Source organism: Macaca thibetana, chromosome 13, assembly GCF_024542745.1.
Source record: "Macaca thibetana thibetana isolate TM-01 chromosome 13, ASM2454274v1, whole genome shotgun sequence".
NCBI lineage: Eukaryota > Metazoa > Chordata > Mammalia > Primates > Cercopithecidae > Macaca > Macaca thibetana.
In genome coordinates this window covers 89,506,733-89,529,920 of record NC_065590.1, presented here as the reverse complement: position 1 = coordinate 89,529,920, position 23,188 = coordinate 89,506,733, and the positions used below count along the sequence as shown (strand labels likewise).

The window sequence follows — 23,188 nt, the reverse complement described above, 5'->3', positions numbered from 1 at the left end:
CGATGAACCCACACTAACACATCATTATCAACCCAAGTCCACCGTCTGTACTAGGGTTCACTCTTGATATTACTGTACATTCTATAGATTTGAACAAATTTATAACGACGTTTCCACCATTTTAGTATTGTACAGAGTTATTTTTACTGCACTAAAACTCCAGTGCTCCACCTACTCATCCCTCCCTTTCCTCAACCGCTAGCAACCAACCACTGATTTTTAACTCTCTCCATAGTTATGCCTTTTTCAAAAGTCATATAGTTGGAATCATACAGTATGTAGCCTTTTCTGATTGGCTTCTGTCACTTAGTAATATGCATTTAAGGTTCCTCTATGTCTTTTCATGGCTTAATAGCTTAATACTAATGGTCCATTGTCTGGATATACCAGAGTTTATTTATCCATTTGTCTACTGAAGAACATTTTGGTTGCTTCGGAGTTTTGGCAATTACAAATAAAGCTGCTATAAACATGAAAGCACAGGTTTTCGTGTGGATGTAAGTTTTCAACTCCTTTGGGTAAATACTGAGGAGTTCAATTGCTGTACTGTATGGTAAGAGGACGTTTGGTTTTGTAAGAAACTGCCAAACTGTGTTCCAAAGTGGCTGGACATTCTCACCAACAACGAATGAGAGTTCCTGTTGCTCCACATTCTTGTCAGCATTTGGTGCTCTCAGTAGTTTGAACTGTTGCCATTTTATCTTTATCGGGTGTGTTGGTATCCCAATATTGTTTTAATGTGCATTGCCCCAAAGTGGTTCATTTTTTGAGTGATTAAAAATAGTATTTTGAATTTTAATGTCCATGTGCTCAATGCCAGTATATAAAAGTAAAGCATTTTAAAAATACCGTATCCTATAACTTTGCTGAATATATTTATTCATTTTAAGAGTTTTCTGTAGATTCCTTGAGATTTTTTATGTAGAAAATGAACAAATGGATTATCTACATAATCTGCAAACAGACACTTTTTGTGTGTTTTTTTCCTTTCCAAACTCTATACCTTCTGTTTCCTTTTCTTGATTTGTTTGCACTGCTAGATTTCCCAGCACTATGTGTTCAATAAGTGATAAAAGCAAACAACTTTGTCTTCTTCCTGATCTTCGGGGAAAAGTATCCAATGTTTTACCATTAAGTATAACGTTAGCTGTCAGTTTTTTTGTGGGTGCTCTTTAACATATTGCGGAAGTTCCAGTCTATTCTTACTTTTTTCTGAGAGTTTTAGTCATGAACAGGTGTTGAATTTTATCAAACATTTTTGCTGCACTGAGTGATATAATCATGTGATTTTTCTTCTTTAGCCTGTAACATGGTGAATCACAAGGACTGATTTTTGGATACTGAATCAGGTTTGTATACCTAAAATAATCCCATTAATCATGACATATAATTCTTTTACATATAGTTGGCTCTTCCTATCTGCAAATTCTGCAGATGTGAATACACAGGGCAGATTATAAAGGACTTCAGCAGCAGTGGATTTTGGTCTGAAGCAGAGTCCTGGGAACCAATCCTGCTTGAATACCAAGGAACAACTACATTGCTGAATTCTCCTCGTAAATATTTTGTTCAGTATTTCTGCAACCATATCTGTTAGGTATACTGGTTTTACAGTTTGTTTTTTGGGGGTCCCACTTTGTCTGGTTTTGGTATCAAGATGATACATTGAAAAGTGTTCTCTCCTCTCACGTTTTCTGGAAAAGACTGTGTAGATTCATGTTGATTCTTCTTTAAATGTCTGGTACAATTCTACAGTGAAACGAACTGGGTCTGTAGATTTCATTTTCAGGAGTTTAAAATTATGAATTAAATCTCCTTAGTAGTTATAGGGCTATTCAAATGATCTATTTCATACTGGGTGAGTTGCAGTAATTTTTCCTTTTTGAGGATTGGTCCACTTCATCTAAGTTGTGAAATTTATGTGTGTAGACTTGCTAACTGCATTTCCTTTGGATGTCTGCAGGGTCTGTGGATAGCCCCTATTTTATTCCTGATATTGGTAATTTGTGTCTTTTCTCTTTTGGCATTTGTTGGTCTTACTAAAAGTTTGTCAATTTTATTCACTTTTCTATACATTCAGTCCTTTGATCATTTTCTCTATTAATTTTTCTAATAATTAACATAACCTTCAAAATTAGCCAGAACAGATTTTACCTCAACTTTTTAAAAAATATATTACTTTTTCTTGATTTTAAGTTATCATAGAATGTGATATTATGAATGTGACAAGAAAAACATATCATAAAGCGTAATTTTATAATTTTTCACTTACCAAAGTAGAAGTACCTTTACATTCGTCTTCGTCACCATCTTTATCAAAATCCTCCAATTCTTCTTGTCTTGGCCTTTTGGCATTTTTAGGAGAGGAAAAATTTTCTTCCTTTCTTTTGGCCATCAGGTCTGAACAAATATTTATAGCAACAATGAAGTAAATCAACTTCCATAAATATTAAACTTAAAATAAATCTAACAAAGTTAATTAAACTTTAAGTACTATGTCCGTCTATTTTTACCTTAAAAATTAAAGTAAATTAGTCTTGCATGTTGCACTGAGGAAGAGAGACATGAGTCAAAAAATGCTAGACAAGGCAAGGAAACAGATTTTCTCTTAGAGCCTCTAAAACAGAACATAGCCCTACGGACATTTGGATTTTAGCCCAGTGAGACCTGTGTTGGACTTCTAATCCACAGAAGCATAAGATAGTAAATTTCTGTTGCTTTAACATCTGCATATTCTATACTAGTTGATTTTACTTCAGACGTATTCATAGCCAAGATTTTATCAGTAAAAGATTTTCTGAAATTGTGGTTTCTAGTTTTCTAAATCTATTCATAGAGATGGCATGGTGATTCCTGAAATTAATCCAAAGCAATCCCCAGTTTTTACAAGCTATAAAGTAATCAGATAAAACTTTTAATTTTTAAATTGTTTTCCCAAAGAATCATATTTTGAAGCACATTGCCTAGCACCAGTGGTTTCCTTTAACTCTTCCCTAAAAAAAAGTCCAGGTTGATCGTCTATTTTTTGCCAATCATCTACAAAATTTAAACCTAGAAAATTAACATCTTTAAGTTACACATGATTTTGCTGAATATCTGCATACTGAACCTCCAGTCAAAGCTGATAGTTTGTGATTAAAATTAAACTTTATGACCTCTTTGATTGCTGCTTTCATTTTTTTCTTTAGAATACATTTAAGACCTAAGATGATTAAGTATCTAATTGTTTGCTAAATGGAGAGAAAAATCTCTAACATAATCAAAAATTTCTAAGATATAAGAATATAAACAGTTCTAGGCTCAATGTACTTAAATCCCCCAAATATTAGACCATAGTAACCCTCTCTGTACCATGTATATAACTGGCTCCCCTACCCATGCAAGCAAAATCCAAGGGGGTAGCCTGGACTTCCACTCTAGCGAGGCTACAAGGTGGCATCTCAACACCCTAACGGGGGTAGAGTCAAAGAAGGCTAAGTAGACAAGTAGGGAGCCATGGTAATGGTGTCAGTGGGGGGCACCTAGAAAGCCTAGATTTCCACCCACACAGGAAGTAGCAGGGTGTTACTTACTCCTTCTCCTAGTTGGCTAGTGTCATAACGCAAAGTCAGGACTTTTGCCATTGCCCAGAGGCGAGAAGGCCACTCCCACTGCAGTATCACTGGAGACCACATGGGAAATTGAAACTGCAACCCCAGCCTAGCAGTCACTGTGGCTAAGGAAATAGCTCTGATTTAAGTTCTAGATCTGAGTCTCTGTGTCCACAGTCCAGTATGGATGGAAGCAGTTCTCAAAGGTTATAATCTCTTTTACAAAGGACCTCAAAGAGCTTTTGCTTATGTCTACCAATATTTATTATATTAGAACTTAAAACTAAACAACTTTTCTCTCTCTTTTTTTTTTTTTTGAGATGGAGTCTCAGTCTGTCTCCCAGGCTGGAGTGCAGTGGCACGACTGCAGCTCAATGCAACCTCCGCCTCCTGGGTTTAAGTGATTCTCCTGCCTCAGCCTCCCACGTAGCTGGGATTAAGGTGAGCGCCACCACACCCAGCTAATTTTTTATTTTTAGTAGACACGGGGTTTTGCCATGTTTGCCAGGCTGATATCAAACTTCTGACCTCAAGTGATCTGCCCACCTCGGCCTCCCAAAGTGCTGGGATTGCAGGTGCGAGTCATCACGGCTGGCCAAAACTGAGCAACTTTTAAAACAAGGGACACACAGTATATATTCCATCAGTCAGAGCAATGACATCTCACAAGTCATGTAACCTCTGGAAAACTCCACTGTACACTCATAAGTGAATGAGAGTGAAAAGGGCAAATAACATCTTACTATTATCATTAAAAGTTTTGGCCTTGTAGATCCCTTGCAAGAGTCTCATGGATTCCTGGACCACATTTTGCAAAGTGCAGCTACAGGGGGATATTAAAAGCAAGTCCATGATACAGTGTCATAAATTATAAGGCACAGCTAGCAAGCAATAAAGTTAGAGCAGTACGGAAGAAACAGACCACAAAAGGACTTGTAGACTCCTCATATTTAAAGTGTGGTCCAAGGACCGGCAAGCAAGATCTACATCTCCTGGGAAGATATCCAATTATCGGATATCCAGAATCTCAGGCCCCACCCTAGAGCAAGTGAATCAGAATCTTCACTTTAACAAGACTTAAGGTGATTCACAAGCCCATTAGAGCTGAATTGTTATGTAAACCATAGAAAATAACTGGGACTTTATCCTATCCTGAAGGCAATGAAGAACTTTATATATTATGAAGTCAAATATCATTTAAAGGGTATATTACTTACCATCCAAAGGATATTTAACCTAAACAAATGTCTTCTAAGACAATATTACCATTACAATTACATCTATGTAATATTCAGCTTCATTTTTACAATTTAATATTTTGAAACTTATAAAAATCAAAAATTCAAAATCAAACATATTTTTCAAAATAATAAGAATCAACATAGATCAGTTTCAGTTTATTATTAATTTAAATTCCCTGAGATACTACCAGGTCATTATTTTTCCAACACTTTCTTCTCTGCTAACCACCCTCTATTCCCTTCTCAGTTACTGAGCAGTAATTTATTTATTACAGAAGAGCAAAGAGAAAGCATTACTTTTTGGTGTCTCCAACATTTAATGTCCTTTTAGAAACTGTTTTTATTAATGCCTAACATTATGCAGTTAGCAGGCACTCAGACATTAGCTAACAGATAATGCACTAGGGAAAATGTGATGTGCTTCTCACAAGGAACATGAGATTCTATACAGAAGACAGTACACCCAAACACTACATGATGACGATGTTTTTTATTTGCTGAGCATGACCTGGGATTTGCAGTTTGCTATTAGGTTGCCAGGGTAACTTGCATCTAACAGACACTGAAGGATCCTACCTTTTAAAAGAGGACTCACTTTGTAATTTAATGATGATGGATTTTCAAACACATATTTGAATGTCTAGAGCATCAGATACAGATTAAAACAGTAAAATTGTTTCCAAAAGGCTAAAGAGACATATTTACAGATGCAAAGACAAATATTTTAATTTTGCTGGAATAAAAAAAGGAGAAAAAAGGCTCCTCTGGGATTTTCAATTTATCTATAAAGCTCGTCATAGTTTTTAATATTTCTTTACTTATTTATAATTAAAAAAAAAAAACAGAATTAAAGAACACCTCATTTCTCCCTTACAAGAAGAAGCAGGGACAATGAAGACCATCAATAAAATAAGTTCAAGAAAAAAAATTAATGGCCGGGCGCAGTGGCTCACACCTGTAATCCCAATACTTTGGGAGGCTAAGGCAAACGGATCACGAGGTCAGGAGTTCGAGACCAGACTGGTCAATATGGTGAAATCCCGTCTCTACTCAAAATACAAAAATTAGGCCATGGCACGCGCCTGTAGTCCCAGCTATTTGGGAGGCTGAGGCAGAAGAATGGCTTGAACCCTGGGAGGCAGAGGTTGCAGTGAGCCAAGACTGCGCCACTGCACTCCAGCCTGGGCGACAGAGCAAGACTTCATCTCAAAAAAAAAAAAAAAGAAAAGAAAAATTAATAACCAAGAGTTCATTATAGCATGTAGATGTATAGGAAATTTGATAGAGATCATGCATTTTAACAGAATTCTAAATTTTATTAAGTATGTAATAATTCATATTTCCCATTAATACTAAATTAGGAACTAAGAGTAGTGACACACGTAACAAAACTAGAATTTAATAAAAAACAGTGTTATCATTTTTTTAAAAAGGCAAATTACTACTACTTCTGAATCTGCCCTGGATTGTGTTTACCACATCCTCAATTCTACTCTGCCTACCACAACAGACATTTATTCTACAGTAAACAACTTCATTTTGAATGTGCTTAATTAAGTACACTGCTTGGAATATATCATGAAATTACATGAGATTAACTGGATAATAAATAGTATAAATACTTATGTGAAAAAATTTGTTAAGTCCATCCATCTAAAATGTTAGGATTAGCAAAATTGGGAAGTATAAAGCACAGCATTTCAGTTAATAAAATCTGAACACTGAGATTTCTGTACTGAAAACATCCTGTGGCTCAATATAGAAGATAGATGAAACAGAACGTAAGAATAGCAGCAGAAGAGATGAGATGCTAAACAAAAGCAGTGGTAATATCAGGGACAAAGGGAAGAGATAAAACAAGAAATTTAAAAGACTGAATAAGCAGAATTGGTGAGTACAAATGAGTGAGTAGAATTAACATTTGTTGAATAACCACAAACTTAGCTTTTGAGAAGAACACTTTCTATTTTCTTTGATCCCCAACATCTTTATGAGATAAATATTGCCCTTATTTTTACAAAAGGAGAGACTGAGTCACAAGTAAACAACTTGAATTTGTAGCTACAACTTAGTTCTAACATACAAAGGCTTCTATAGCTCTAACATAGCAGGGCTCAGATCCAAATCCAGGTTTGTCAAAACCCAGTTAAACCTCTTTAACGCCCAGGTTCCTACTGGCATAAACTGAAATTTGACAGTTAATTACTCACAGACAGTGAAATTGGCTATTAATCTGTCCTTCATCTTGTCTATCCTTCATTAAACTTAAAAAAAGACTATTATTGGCTGGGCGCGGTGACTCACGCCTGTAATCTCAGTACTTTGGGAGGCCGAGGCAGGCAGATCACCTGAGGTCACGAGTTCAAGACCAGCCAGGCCAACATGGTGAAACCCCATCTCTACTAAAAACACACAAAAAAATTAGCTGGGCTTGGTGGTGCATGCCTGTAATCCCAGCTACTCAGGAGATTGAGGCAGGAGAATCACTTGAACCTGGGAGGCAGAGGTTGCAGTGAGCCGAAATCATGTCACTGCCCTCCAGCTTGGGCGACAAGAGTGAACAGCTGTCTCCAAAAAAAAAAAAAAAAAAAAAAATTATCTATTGTTACTATTAAAGTCAATCAAAACATTGGGTGTGTTTTATAAAATTTCATTTTGTGTTTCATCTTCACACTTAATACTAAATGCCATTATAAGTTGATGGAACAGGTTTGGCAAGAAGGGAGAATGAAATATTTATTTTATTTGAAAACACTGAGTTTGGGCTGGGCTCAGTGGCTCATGCCTGTAATCCCACCATTTTGGGAGGCCGAGATGGGTGGATCACTTGAGGTAAGGAGCTCAGGACTAGCCTGCCCAATGTGGTGAAACCCCATCTCTACTAAAAATACAAAATTAGCCAGGTGTGGTGGTGCATGCCTGTAATCCCAGCTACTGGGCAGGCTGAGGCAGGATTGCACCACTGCACTCCAACCTGGGCGACAAGAGTGAAACTGTCTCAAAAAAAAAAAAGAAAGAAAACACTGAGTTTGAAGTGCTCCTAAGGTATTTGAGATAGAGAGGCCAGTCAGTAGTAAAGTATACTCTGCAATAGAGAAGGATTTGTGGGTGGAGCTGAGAAAGCTACTGGAAGTAGTTTGAATTTGGTGACGAAGAAAAGCATGCTCAAGAGAGAAAAGATGTAACTTATTTAAATAGTGAATCAAAAATGCCAACATTAACCTAAGCAACTACACTTGACCCTCAGTCAGCTGGACTCATGGTTGTGTATAAAGAACTGTGGCATTTTAATTGTGTCTTAAATATAATGCAAGCTAACATGGTAAAATTTTGAGTTACTTACTAGTTCCTAAAAGTAAGCCAAGTACAGTTTTAATTATCTTTCCTAACTTAGGTCTAAAAAGGACAGTCAAGATTTAGGTAGGTTTTACATAAAATTCTACAGATTCAGTAAAATACACTCAGTAAAATAAGCCTTTGGGGAATAAAACTTGTTATTCACTGCAATACCTTTAACATGACCTTTGTACTTTTTGCCAGGCTCAATACTAAGTGCTTTATACAGATTGTAGACAGATGTCGATAAATAACTACATAACTTTCTCTTCCTCTCTGTCTCCACATACTTAAGAATCCTGTCAGCTAGGTCCAGTCAATCCCCAAGAACTGGTTCCAAAATGACAGCCCCTCTCTCTCACTCAGATACCAAAATCCACAGATGCTCGTCCCTTATATGAAATGGTGTCATATTTGCGTATAACCTCCCCACATACTTAAAAATTATCTCTAGATTACTTATATAATCTAATACAATGTAAATGCTATGTGAATAGTTGTTATACTGTACTGTTTAGGGAATAATGACAAGAACAAAAAAGTCTGTGCAACCATCCACTTTTTTTCCTCTGAAATATTTTCAGTCCCTTGACTGAGTTCACGGATACAGAGGATGCACTGATAACTGTATTATTTCTTCCAACTTACATAAGAAGAACTGAAACTTACAAGAGGTGGTACCAATCTGCTCAGAGTCACACAATTCTGGCTCTTTGTGATATAAATACACTTTTTTAGGCAATATACTAGTGGTCTCCAAACGTTTTGTACTTGCACCCATTAAGCAAAAGAAATTTGAAATACACATTCCAACATAAAATTAATACCCTATGTTCCCCATAGAAATCAAACGAAATAAAGTAAATCTAAATAAAAGTTCTCATGTTCCCTCTCTACCCACACACCCATGGACCAAACTGCATGCCACTGTATATACTATCGTACATGTTAAAAGTTCACACAGCAACCATATAAAAGTCAGGAAATTTGGGTTTTTATTTTTTCCTTTGCATATATATTACTGAGAAGTTTGCCTTTAAAACACTGGCTTTTAATCTCCTACTCTGAAATATGCAGAGTAATAAGTGCTCACAAAACTTCTGTCTTGAGGGCTTAAACACCAAATGATTGCTCTAAGAATTTTCACAGTATTACCTCAAGCCCTATTGGTTCTACAACCCTTTCTCTACCCTAGAGTCCCGTTTTCCGCAATTCCCAATTGGGATTCTTCTCCGGTTCATTTCCGTAAGAAATGAGGGCAGAGAAATGCCATCAATAAACCTTTGAATACATGTTAATTTTTCTAGATAATACAATTTGCATTTTCGTAAAACTGGGCTTTAATGACAAATTCGATTTCAGTGATCTTTGCATACACCCTTCAGTGATCTTTGCATAACACCAGTTGCCGTCTGCGAGGTATCATCAGACTCATGCTAAGAGCCACTCCCGACCCCAGCTCTCTCCAGACCTCTCCCCACTTTATAGTTATTCGCCACAGCCCGGGGGAATCTGGGGACCGCCGCCTGGGAGAGAACGGCCCCGAGCCGACGCCAGATTTCCCGCGGCTCAGGAGACCGGTGCCGCCTCGGAGAGCGCGCGAAGGTGCCGCCCGCCGCCCGACCCGCCCGAGGAACGGACATCCCCCGCCCAGACCCGCAAGGACGACAATGAACACAGCCGCAGCTCAGCTGACCCTGCCTCTCCCAGGTGGCTGGGGGTCGCCAACCAAGGGGGCAGCGGGTGGAGGATGAACCCCGGAGCAAGGGAAAGCGACAGCGCGCGCCTTCACCCTACCGCCAACAATTCGAAGTCTCCCAAAGGAACCTGATCGGCGGGGCTGCCGTGGTACGACCGGCCGCTAAGGCCACCCTGCGGGTGTCTCGACCTCGGCTGACCGCCGCCGGCCCGCTGGGAACCGCGCGCCTGCAACAGGATAAGGTAGGATCCCGGGCGCCCCGGCGCCCACCGCGGGACTAACCGCGCTTGCGCCCCGCCCTCCCTCCCTTCGGGACTCCGCCCGCGCCTGCGCAGTTCCGGGGTTTCGCGCAGCCGGAGTCTGAGAGGCCGGAAGTGCCCCTTGGCGGGCGGGGGAAGCTGGTAGGCATCCGCTGCTCCGCAGTTACCGGACGCGGGGGAGGCGAGTGATTTGCCTAACTAAAAGGGAAAGATAACTGAGCGACCCCCTGCAACGGGTCTACGCATGCGTCCGCTGGGCCGGTTGGGCCAGCAAGGGAAAGCCGAGTGGGCCCCATTGGGGGAAAGGGGTCAGTCACTTCCCGGAAGAGGCGGGGCCGCGCGGGCCAGGCGCCGGATTCGAAAAGCTTCCTGGTGTTCCCGGGCCCGGCGGCTGAACCCGGGGCGCTAGTCTTTGCTTGGGTAAAGAAAGAGGACTTTTCTTTTTTTTTCTTTTGAGAAAATTCAGGAATTTGGAGGCACAATAGTTAGGATTCAGGCCAAACTGGTAAATGACGAAGGGGCTTCTTCCAGAGCCAAGGAGGAAGGGTTGTCCGGGTAAGTCCGGCGGGACGTGGAGAGACTGCGCCGCTCGGGCCCTCCCGCTGGTTCCTTTGACCATCAGGGTTAGGGGTAAGCTCTTTGTTCGCTGCTCCTCCGAAAACGCCTTCAATGACTCCCTTTGAATAAAGTAGGAAGTCCGAACCGAGCTGCCAGGCCGCGACCTGGCCGCTGTTTTCCACTCTCGCGGGCCCTGCGGGTTACCCCGCCCCGGGAAAGCTGCTCGTTACCCGGCCGCTCGCGCTTAGCCGAAGCTGCTGGGTCCCGTTGTGCGTCCCCCGGGCATGCGATGGGGATAATTCCCACGCCTCGCTCAAAGCCGACCCGGCGAGCCCTCCCTGGTCCCCATAGGCACAGTTGAGTGTTCCCTTTTCCGTGTTAACCTTGCATTTTGGATATAGTTCTGTTATAGTAATTACCTTAAGGGATTGTAGTTGTTTACGATCGTTCCTTCCCCCCCCCCCACGGTAAACTAAAGTGTAAGCTCCCTAAATAAACGTCAGAATTAATGAAGTCTTACTTCCTTGGCTTAGGTTTCAGCGCCCTTCTCAACCCCACGCTACCCCTTCAGTCTTTACGCAACCCTTCCCATGAATATACCGACCTAGCAAGTAACCTACGTTTCATACTCCAAAATGTTCTCTTCTGTGTGGGGAAAATAATGCATTGACTGCCACCTCACCCCACCTCCAAATAAATTGATGTTAAAATTCTGGCCTCCAGTAATGGAATTCTTTCCATCAAAGTCACTTTTTATTTCTAAAGGTAATCACATATATATTATATTCCTACTGTGGCCCTTGCCATGGATCTACGAAAAATATGACATAGTCAAAATAGACCAAAGCATCTGGCCTTGTTGTAACCAATGGGAAACACAGTTGGGAGGTCCCTACTTACATGTCACTTGCTTCAGGTACCGTTCCTTGATTCCTAAGTGGGGGACCTTTTTTCCTAAATACAACTATAGCTTGCTTTCTTACCTCTTACGCCCTTTTTATCTGCAGTCTCGCCTACCCTACTAAGGTCTTTAAATGCAGAGCTGGATCTTCTTCCATTATTGTATCTCCAGCACCTATAAAGCATTCCTGTTAAATAGTAGACATTTAATAAGTATTTATTGATAAGCGTGAATTATGCCTCAATGTTTAGGCTAAATTCATATGAAAATAAAATTGAAAAAATAATTTTAAAGAACAGCATTAGTTACTGAGATTATGTGGTAAATCCCTTAAAATATAATCTTGCATTGAAATAGTTTTCACCATTTACCAATCTTTATATGAATATATACTCATCTAAATGGAAATTGGGAAATGTAAGCATTTTCTGCTTTTCCAAAGTAAATTTTCTAATGTTTTTCCTAAAGCTGAACTAAATTGGAAAACCTTGCTTTAATAAAGTGTGTATTTTTGCATCATTTAAGCCCCTGACCTCTTTATGTTCTTTAAATTTGATTCATTAGTGAAATTAACAAGGTTCTGTGTTTTTCTCACCTCATTCAGTTTTATAATTAACCAATAAAAGCTTATTAGCTTTTAAGGAAGTTTTAGGAACTTAAATTGATTTATGGGCACCATATGGTTACATCAAAGGACTTGTTTTTGTTTTAACTGGAAGTGGATTCTTAAGTCCTTTAAGATGGACATTTATGTTCTTTCTATTATACCAAGCAATACTTTCTGAAATAGAGTGATTTTTTTTTTTTATTCCATGCTACCAGTTGGTCATGAGATTCAAATTTTAGATACTAGATTACAGATATTAGAATCTTGTAATTCATCTGGTTTAATACCTGTCATTTTGTAGAAAGGTTGAATGTCTTCCCAAGGTCATACAGCTAATCAGTGGTATATTCAAACCCCAAATCCTAGGCTTTCTATCTGAAGTCCATTGCTTATAAAGTTGTTAGCTATGTGTTCTGACTTTGTTGATTCAAATAAGTAAGCTAAATAAATTGAAGCCATTAATAGATTTATAAAGTTGTTTGCTATATTGTTCTTACGTCATTGGTTCATGTAAGTAGGTTTGTGTGACAGCTAATTCTTAAAAACTTATGAAGATGTTAGACTTCTTTTGATGTATAATATATATGTTGATTGTATGAACAGATTGACATCAATATAATTATTCATTATAAAAGATTTGAGTGGGAACTCACCAAATCCCACACCAAAAAAATTTAAAATTTTACCATAGTAAAAAAAATAAAAAGCAAGATGAAATTATACATAGTTCTTCGTGTGGTATTTTTAATTTTTATTTATTTATTTTTACAGAAATGGGGTCTTACCATTTTGCCAGGCTGTTCTCAAACTCCTGGCCTTAGGTGATCCGCCTGCCTCGGCCTCCCAAAGTGCCAGGATTATAGGCATGAGCTACCATGCCCAGCCGGTGTAGTATTTTTAAATTTTACTTAATACTGAGCCATTTTCAAATAACCTCATCACGTTATGACCTCATGCAAGAACCATCTGTTCTATCTTTCAGTGTAGTTGTACTTTAATATCTTAGAAGCTATTGCATTCTGTCCTGTTTTGGAATGTTTTATGCTTTTACAGTCTTAACCATTGCTTCTTAATATCACTTCCGAGGAATAGCTGGTGCAAACAACATGTGATAAGAAATGGAAAACAATTGATGATGGAAACAGAGATTTGGGGTTAATTGCATTCTTAAAATATTATGATGTTCTTTCTAATAAAATGTACATTTCACATAATTTTCCACTTTCAGAAGTAACCATGGTTAATCATTCTTTAAACCAGGTTCGTTTCCAACAAAAGAAATGAAATAATAACTAAATTCTAACCATAGTAATCATGTAATATTAAAGATATTATTTATGGGATTAGTTGAAAGCCCTCTTTATCTTGCTTAGGGGTTTCCAATAATCAAATCAGTGCTGGACTTTTTTTTTTAAGGCATGGCTGCCCCCCCGTTAATAATATATTTAATTAAAAGCTTTACAAAATGATCCTAATATACTTGAAATACTTAGAGGGCTGCAGTTTATAAAATCAAGAGTCTACCTTGTTGCTGTTTCATTTTTTTTTTTACCATAACCCTCAGAAAGAATACAATTGACATCACAGTCCTATATATAAATGTGTGTTTATGTGTGCCATCGTAAACATCACTGCACTAGGTGGCAATCTTCACTACTATTCATTTGTATATGTGTAGTCAACCAACGAAAGGAAACATTAGAAACAGGGTAGGAATGTTGAAACTTAGAACTGGAAGTTGCCAGAGAAAATACGTGCCCTGGCCAACTCCACAGGACTGGTTCTAGGCAATCTGAAGGAAACCAGAAAATGTGAATCTCTCTTCCCTCAAAAAGCTATACTGAAGTAGTATTTAATATTCAAGTACTTGTAAATTTGCAGAACAGTACTTTTTAATTTGACCCATGAATTCTGTTTAAATTTGTCACTTAATATGTAGCCAAGAAGCAAACCATCTAAAAAGATTTCTAATTTATTTCTCCAACTCCTAATAAATAGGGTGACATATTTTTTAACTTTTTTCTAATTTGAAAAGTATACAGGTATGTGGTATTTTAAAAATGAAACAACACAAAGGGATATGTTTTGAAAAGTGGTTCTTGCCATCCCTGAACTATAATCATCCCTAACATACTCATACCTGTTTTCATTTTAAAACTTGCATCCATTTTTTTATTAGTACCTGTATTTCTATCCTACTGATTTATTTGCGATATCATCTAATTTAGTTTCAATATTGCATAATTTACTTAATTAGTCCTCCATGGAGACCTGGCTCTTCTCAGTGTCTTACTATTGTAAACAATGTTACAGTGAATATTGTTGTATATAAATCCATACACACCACATAACATATCTTAAATTCCTGGAAGAGATATTGCTAAACCAGAAGATAACCTGCATTTAAAATTTTGACTGCTAGGGTCAGGGTCACATTTAAATGAAATTAGAACAAAGGAATTGCCTAATTTTCTTTGATAGCAATCTATTCCAGTATGCACCGTGAGTCACAAAGGAAAGCAAAACTGTCAAGAACTTTCTTCTCGGACTTTTGGTTTAATGTGTTCTGATGGGTTAATAATTTGCCTCATTTCTCTTCATAATAATGACCTTAAGAATATATGTACCCCACTCTCCAGAATTAACCACAACTTTTCACAGTAACTGAATCAATGCCACAATGGTACATTCAACCAGTGGGGCTTCAGGATGTGAAATAGACAATATTAGTTCTGGGTCACTGTTACTACCAAATACTTTCTTGACCCTTTAAGTCTGTATATTTTTATCTGTAAAGTGACATCCATAGATGTCACTGTACACTTCATAGAAATGAGTACACAGAATAATACTCATGGCAGAGCTGGGTGCGGTGGCTCATGCCTATAGTCCCAGCACTTTGGGAGGCTGAGGCAGGCAGATCACTTGAACCTGGGAGGCAGAGGTTGCAGTGAGCCGATATCTCGCCTCTGCACTCCAGCCAGGGTGACAGAGCAAGACCCTGTCTCAAAAAAAAAAAAGGAATAATACTTATGGCACCACTGGCCACACTGTAAAATTCAGGTTCAGAAAAACAGGATAAGTCACAGACAGCAACCCTTCCAGCATTTATTTTCTTTGCATCCATATGCAATTTGAGAAAATTTACTTTTAGAAAGAACTCTGTTAAAGGTACAGACAATACAGTACTTTTTATTCAGAAGGTTTCTGCATAAAGGTGATAGTCTTTTGACTTAATATATTCTTGTCTCCTACGTTGTGTTTTTGGAATGAATTAAGATTATGATTTAGAGGATAATAATCTGGGTTATATTTGTGTCGTCAGATTGAATTTTCATTGCGCATGCTACATAATGTCAATTATTATAACCAAATAATAACAAAGGGAAAGAAAACCAAATATGGATATAATAAGGAAAAGCTGGCCTATAGAAAATACCAAACCAGGTAACAGTAGCAAAGTTTAAGCCAATTTTGTTTTTAAAATGTCATGTACGTGGAAAAACATTTAACTTTAGTTTTCTTTGGGTGGTGGTTAAAAGTTATAAGTGATTAAAAGTTGTTTTCTTTTTCTACAATGAACATGATGTGACCTTGCAATTTAAAAAGCCAACGCCCTTTTTAGAAAGGTATGTCTATCAGTATTCCTCCAACTTCATTTTCTCTCGTTTCTTCCTCCTTCACTTTTCTAAGTTTTTCTTCATTAACCTCATTTTTCTTTAGCTTGTTTGCATGCTTCCTTGCTTTTGTTTTTTTGTTTTTCCTGGGTATGATAGAGAATTAGTCGCACTCTCCAAGTATGTAAATCAAGGAGTGAATTTTCAAGTAGACAAAAATGATTTACAGCATCCCTGCGTTCTCGACCCATCTCTGCATTTGTTAGCTCTTGTTTTTAGCTGGGAAAAAGCCAGTTACCACCATTTTAACATTTCAGGTGTTCTTGATTCATTTTGAAAAGCTAACTGATTAAAGAAATAAGGATAATCCTCTATGAATTATCCTGAACTGACTTATAATATATTGTTTGAATCCCTGTTATGAGCTTCTGTTTCTTTAACAATATTTTGTAAAGTGTGTTTCACATAACAGCAGATAATCACCAGAATGGGAGTGAATGACTTGTGGCAAATTTTGGAGCCTGTTAAGCAACACATTCCCTTGCGTAATCTTGGTGGGAAAACCATTGCAGTTGATCTGAGTCTCTGGGTGTGTGAGGCACAGACAGTCAAAAAAATGATGGGCAGCGTTGTGAAGCCCCACCTCAGGTATAGTGAAAGTTCTTAGAGTATCAATGTATGATGTATAAATAGTTTTGGTGTCTTGATTTTGTTTTACCTTTTTTTTCTTTTGTTGTTGTTATTCTTTTACATTTTGAGGTTTCAAGATCTGTTTAACATGTCTATATTCACCATCTTTATATTAAGGACTCAGATTTGTACCTCATACCCTTTGAGCTCCAGACTCACATATCTATCTCCTACTTAACGTATCCGCTAGGATGCTTCAGATACTAAAAGCCAGAGATTTGGGAGACATTTTCTCCCTATTCTACTTCTCTCTACATCAGTAAGTCTTGCTAGTTCTACCTCCAAAATATACTTTGTGTTCACAAACTTATCTCAGTGGCCAGAGGCACCCAACCACCTTAGTCTATGCCGACCTCATCTCTCATCTGTACTCCTGAAGTGCCATCTTCACTAGTTTCTTGCTCTTGGCCACCCCTACCTCAAACCATTTTCCACATAGCAATTAGAATAATCATAAATCTTTGTTGCTTAAAAATATTCAGTGGTTTGGCTGGGCGCAGTGGCTCACGCCTGTAATCCCAGCACTTTGGGAAGCCGAGGTGGGTGGATCACAAGGTCAGGAGTTTGAGACCAGCCTGGCCAAGTTGGAGAAACCCCATCTCTACTAAAAATAAAAAAAATTTAGCTGGATGTGGTGGCGGGTGCCTGTAATCCCAGCTACTTGGGATGCTGAGGCAGGAGAATCTCTTGAACCTGGGAGGCGGAGGTTGCAGTGAGCCGAGATCACGCCACTGCACTCTAGCCTGGGCAACAGAGTGAGACTCCGTCTCAAAAAAAAAAAAAAAAAAAAAAAAATCAGTGTTTTTGGCCAGGCACAGTGGCTCACACTTGTTTTCCTAGCATTTTGTGAGGCTGAGATGGGCGGATTATTTGAGCTCAGGAGTTCAAGACCAGCCTGGGCAACATGGTGAAACTCCCTCTCTATAAAAAATACAGAAAGTTAGCCGGGCATGGTGTCACACACCTGTAGTCCCAGCTACCTGGGGACTGAGGCAAGAAGATCGCTTGAGCCAGGAGGTTGAGGCTGCACTGAGATGAGATCATGCCACTGCACTCCAACCTGGGTGACAGAGTGAGACTCTTGTCAAAGAAAAAAAAAAAAAAAAAGTGGTCTTCCACTCTAATTAAAACCTTAAGTAAAATGTTATTACATTAAAGTTTTTGATACTAGTCTAATGTTCTTGCCTTTATGTTATACTATTTTGACTTTTACTATGAGTGTATGATGATTAATATGTTACTAATTTATATATTTCAGGAACTTATTTTTTCGTATCTCATATTTAACACAAATGGATGTAAAACTGGTGTTTGTTATGGAAGGGGAACCACCAAAGCTGAAAGCTGATGTCATAAGCAAGAGGAATCAGACTCGGTATGGGTCTTCTGGAAAATCGTGGTCTCAGAAAACAGGGAGATCACATTTTAAATCAGTCTTAAGAGAGGTGAGCATTCAGATTTGATTCAGTAATTCTGATTTGATTTAAAGGGTACATTTTACTCTTAATAGTTTGTCATCTTTTATACTTATTAATTTTATTGTGACTAGCCAGCCAGTGTGCATAGAGAAAAGAGCTTATTTTTTAGAGTGAAATTGACCTGAGTTTCATTCCTGGCACTGGCATGTAGAAACTCTGAGACATTGAGCAAAATTTGTAACCTGTCTCTACCTTGTATGCTATCTTGTGAAATGACAACAGTAATACTCAGCCCGGATGAGATAAAAATAAGAGAAAGTATATCCAAAGCAACTAGTACATAGTAGGAACTTGATCATATTACCTTTTATAACACCTTCAGGACTTAAAGAATTCCCAGAATACATGAGATCTCATTAATTCACACTTCACTTATTCAGAATTCATAATAGTTCATATACAGAATACATATTTGGCTTCCCTTAGGGCTTGTAATTTTAAAAACTAATTATTGTTACATTACAATGTATTCTTTGTATGTTACTTTAATATTGCTATATTTTATATTTGTATAAAACTTAAGAAAGAAATCGCCTATAATGTATAATTAAAACAATAGGAAGGTTTGTTTTTTTTGTCTGTGTGTTTTTTGTTGTTGTTGTTGTTTTTTTTGTTTTTTTTTTTGAAAAGTAGTCTCGCTCTGTTGCCAGGCTGGCATGCAGTGGCGTGATCTCGGCTCACTGCAGGCTCCACCTCCCGGGTTCTCGCCCTTCTCCTGCCTCAGCCTCCCGAGTAGCTGGGACTACAGACACCCACCACCACACCCAGCTAATTTTTTTGTGTGTTTTTTAGTAGAAACCATGTTAGCCAGGATGTTCCACCATGTTAGCCAGGATGGTCTCCATATCCTGACTTTGTAATCCACCCGCCTCAACCTCCCAAAGTGCTGGGATTACAGGCGTGCGCCACAGCACCCAGCCTTTTGTGTCTGTTTTCAAGTGTGTGTAAAGAGTTGTAGTGGTACACATGATTTTTAACCTGGCCTTTTCACTTAATGCTTCATGTTGTCATATCTCCCTTTTGTCACACTCTAATCGAAATCATAACTTGTAGTGGTTGTGCAACATGTATGAAGCTATGAATCATACACCCGATTGTATATGTTATTTATTTTTTTAGTTTTTCTCTACTATACATGAAAGTGTGATGAACATTTTTTGTGTATATAATGTTTTCTTGTGATTTGAAATTTTAGATAAAATTACCCAATGTTGGATTGATGGGTGAAAGTTTTGGAATGATTTTATTGCTCTTGCTGGTTAATTTCTGCTAATACAGATGTCAGAGAAGCAGTGTCAGTGCATTCACAAGAACATTGGATGTTAGGAGGCTTATCTTTGTAATATTTTGTGTGCAACAACAAAGATATTTAATATGCATTTGTCTTTTAATAGTAACGTTAAACATTTCACCTATTTTTAGTCCCCCTTTGGGTAATGGCTATCATGTCCTTCACCCACTACCTCTTGAGGTTTTAATTTTTCTTTTGTGCAAGTTCTTTGTGTTTTAAGGATATAAGCTTTTATCATATTTGAATTTGTTTTTCTTTTTAATTTTAGTTAAAAAAAATTATGCCATTTTTCTCCTCTTCTGAAATTTTATTTTCTACGCTTACGTTTAAAAATAGTTTTCAATTAGTGAATATTCCACCTTAATGACTATCAGCAGTTGAAGAAAATATCTGTGCTGAGTCAGTCAGTTCCTGGAAATGTTCATGGTCCTCAATCTTAGAGTGTTAAAGAACCAGCATAAAACAAAAAAAGAGATGTCCGTGTCTTCTTAAGAAAATTGCTCCATTCCTTTTCTTTATTGCTGCAGTAATTACGGTGTTCTTAGGCATTTTGTGTCAGTTCAGTATTGCCTATTCGTCATTTTTATATTTCTGTACTCTTCAGTTACTAGGCCCTGCTTCCTCCTCATCCACTGCCATCTTTTAGGTATTAGCATGAAAAGCACAAATTAGTCCTCCTCCAGTACCACTTCCACCCCACATGGTAGAGACATAGAGTGGGAAAAATTGCAACAGCCTTATAGGAAACTCTGTGCTGGTTCTTTGAAAAAATTTGAAGTGGCAAATAGTATAAGAAGTTGAAATAACTGTATTATGAAAGGCTACTTTTTACCTAGGGGTAAGGTGGAAGCAACACTGTCACAAAACTGTCTCTCTAAATTCACGGGGCCAGCGTCCTGAAAAGCAATATTTTTCAACATAGTACTTTGACTTTTTGAACCTTGTCCACCTTGGCGGATAGAGGTATTTATTATGTAATGTGGTGTGGAAATCAAAGCAAGAGATAATATTCTATCAGCCTCTAGAAACTACAAGTAAGTAGCCTTTTCTCTCCACCATACTCAGTAGTCCCTGATAGAGAATGATACATGACAAAAAGGAATGGTGTATGACAAGAAAGAATGAACTAGGCTATAAGGCTACTAGACTACTAGCTACCCAGCTGGGTTAAAATCATAAACCAAAGGAAACTCACAGCAAATTATTTGTACATCAGCATAATGATGTAATCATTCTGCACAAACATTTGATTTCCTAGGAGGACACTGACAGCTGACTCCTCCACAGTTTCCCACAATATGAGAGTTTCATTGTACAGGGAAGGCAAGATGAGAAAAAGATGCAAACATTAAAATTCAAGCCAAAACTGTATGATAGCATCTTCTTTGAAAGTATGCATATTGCGGCCGGGCGCGGTGGCTCACGCCTGTAATCCCAGCACTTTGGGAGGCCGAGACGGGCGGATCACGAGGTCAGGAGATCGAGACCATCCTGGCTAACACGGTGAAACCCCGTCTCTACTAAAAAATACAAAAAACTAGCCGGGCGAGGTGGCGGGCGCCTGTAGTCCCAGCTACTCGGGAGGCTGAGGCAGGAGAATGGCGTGAACCCGGGAGGCGGAGCTTGCAGTGAGCTGAGATCCGGCCACCGCACTCCAGCCTGGGTGACAGAGCGAGACTCCGTCTCAAAAAAAAAAAAAAGAAAAAAAGAAAGTATGCATATTGGGTTGACCATCATGTGAGAAAAATTATTAAAGTTTTGTAGATGTAAATTTTTTTTTTTTTTTTTTTGAGACGGAAGTCTCGCTCTGTCACCCAGGCTGTAGTGCACTAGTGCGATCTCGGCACACTGCAACCTCCACCTCCTGGGTTCAAGTGATTCTCCTGCCTCAGCCTCCCAAGTAGCTGGAATTACAGGCATGCACCACCATGCCCAGCTAATTTTTTTATTTTTAGTACATGTTGGCCAGGATGGTCTCAATCTCTTGACCTCGTGATCTGCCCGCCTCGGCCTCCCAAAGTGCTGGGATTACAGGCGTGAGCCACTGCGCCCAGCTCTTTGTAGATGTAAATCTTAATGTGATTAATTATTATTTAAAGATATTTTCAGAATCTGACGATAATAGCAATGAAATGTGAATATGGATTACTTTGTAATTTACATTAAAATCTTAATTTTTTATTACAGAAAAATTTAAATCAACACAAAAGTAACCCATTACCAATCTTAAACCGTTATCTTGGCTCATCTTGTTTCATCTATTCCCCTACCCACACATCATTTTGAAGCAAATCCTAGACATAATATTGTATCATTCCCAGTATTTAATCTTTTCTAAAAGATGATTCCTAAAAAATAAAAAGAAACATAACCACAATGTAATTTTTATTAGCACACCTAAAAGTTTGGCAGTTCTTTCCTTAAAGCCCTCAAATATTCAGTCATTATTCAAATTTCCAAGTGTTTCTTAAATATCGTAATTTTTAAAACACCAAAATAGCTACTATTAATATTTGTAATACAGAAGTACGTTTAATAGTAAACAAATGAGCAGTGAAGACATTCTCTAACATCTTGCTTTTGGTTTTCAGTGCCTCGATATGCTCGAATGCTTAGGAATCCCCTGGGTTCAGGCTGCCGGGGAAGCTGAAGCCATGTGTGCTTATCTCAATGCTGGTGGTCATGTCGATGGCTGCCTCACCAATGATGGCGATACTTTCCTTTATGGGGCCCAGACTGTTTACAGGAATTTCACTATGAATACAAAGGTGTTTATTTTCTTTCTGTTTTTCAGCATTTGTTTACGAACTTTTTTAAAGGGCTGATTAAATGAAATACTAGATATAAAATGCCTACTGTAATGCCTTGCACATGGCAATTGCTAAATAAAATGTTTACTATTATTAAAAATCATTGCCATGTAGTTCATTGTCTTCAAAATATAGATTTATCTCATAAGAACTTGACTTGTTTGTTTCACATGGTTTGATTCTAAATCAGTTTCAAAAATACATCATGAATTGCGTATGAAAATGTGTTGCTTTGATCCTGAATTTCCAGTTTAGTATTTCATCCTCAGAAATACCTCCAAATATGCAAAGAGAGAGATATAAAGATGTTCACTGTAGCATTGTTAATAATTACAAGAATTTGGCAAGCAACCCAAGTGTTCATTGATAGGGACATGGTTAAATACTTCACACTTACTGGTTCCCAGTTGGAGAGATACCACCAGGAGACATTTTGGTTGTAACAGTTCAGGCTTGGGCAAAGGAGACTATAGATATGTGGTGGCTTGGTGCCAACCAAACTAAACCTTCTGCCAGACATTTCTGTTATCCCTCCCAAAATGCTAATATTAGCACCCCCATTGAGAAACACTGTTTCAGAGTCCATATGATGTAATACAGTACGGTCATTGTAAAGGCTATTATTGACATAAAAGATATCCAGACATATTAATGTTGGAAAATGTCTCAAAATAGTATTTTTATATAATCCTACTTTTACTTAATGTAATTAACAATAAATATTCATATATATGTGTCAAAGAAGATGGTTTTTTGGAATAATATGTACCAAGCTATTAATGATAGTTTAGGCAGTGCAATTACAGGGAATGTTTACTTTCTATAATATATATATGTTACAGTGTTTTGTAAGATGGAAATCTGTATTTTTTAGACACCAGAAAGCAATAAAATGGAAAAATATTGGCTAACATAGTTATTTTTAAGCCATTTTTGAAACTACAACTTTTATTTCCATATATTGATATGTCAGATTCTATAAAGATTCTGCTGATCAGGATAGTTTTCTTATATAAATTTTTTGGAATAATTAAACTTTTTTTCTTTTTTGAGACGTAGTCTCACTGTATCACCCAGGCTGAAATGCAGTGCTGTGATCTCGGCTCACTG

General features: G+C 38.0%; 2 protein-coding genes and 1 long non-coding RNA gene across 12 annotated transcripts in view; 1 reads left to right on the top strand and 2 right to left on the bottom strand.

Annotated features, from left to right (window-relative positions):
* Positions 1-10,077, bottom strand: part of SMC6 (structural maintenance of chromosomes 6) — an 88,239-nt gene extending 78,162 nt beyond the window's left edge. For 4 of the 7 annotated variants that reach the window (XM_050754265.1, XM_050754269.1, XM_050754271.1 and 1 more), the window contains exons 1-2: positions 9,965-10,058; positions 2,273-2,400 (exon numbers count right to left, since the gene is read on the bottom strand). In XM_050754265.1, the coding sequence (XP_050610222.1) occupies positions 2,273-2,395 (123 nt within the window). In that variant the 5' untranslated portion in view covers positions 2,396-2,400; positions 9,965-10,058. Of the gene's footprint in view, positions 1-2,272; positions 2,401-2,513; positions 8,940-9,964 lie in introns of those variants that run through there. The other 3 variants (XM_050754267.1, XM_050754266.1, XM_050754268.1) reach the window with 3 other exon arrangements.
* A 516-nt stretch (positions 10,078-10,593) lies between these two features.
* Positions 10,594-23,188, top strand: part of GEN1 (GEN1 Holliday junction 5' flap endonuclease) — a 31,989-nt gene continuing 19,394 nt past the window's right edge. Inside the window, exons 1-4 of one of the 4 annotated variants that reach the window (XM_050754274.1) lie at positions 10,594-10,681; positions 16,282-16,457; positions 17,758-17,944; positions 21,860-22,036. In XM_050754274.1, the coding sequence (XP_050610231.1) occupies positions 16,297-16,457; positions 17,758-17,944; positions 21,860-22,036 (525 nt within the window). In that variant the 5' untranslated portion in view covers positions 10,594-10,681; positions 16,282-16,296. Of the gene's footprint in view, positions 10,757-12,851; positions 16,458-17,757; positions 17,945-21,859; positions 22,037-23,188 lie in introns of those variants that run through there. The other 3 variants (XM_050754275.1, XM_050754276.1, XM_050754273.1) reach the window with 3 other exon arrangements.
* LOC126933970 (uncharacterized) overlaps positions 21,926-23,188 on the bottom strand; it is a 36,400-nt gene continuing 35,137 nt past the window's right edge. Inside the window, exon 3 of the long non-coding RNA XR_007718796.1 lies at positions 21,926-22,022. This is a non-coding gene — a long non-coding RNA (uncharacterized LOC126933970). The remainder of the gene's footprint in view (positions 22,023-23,188) is intronic.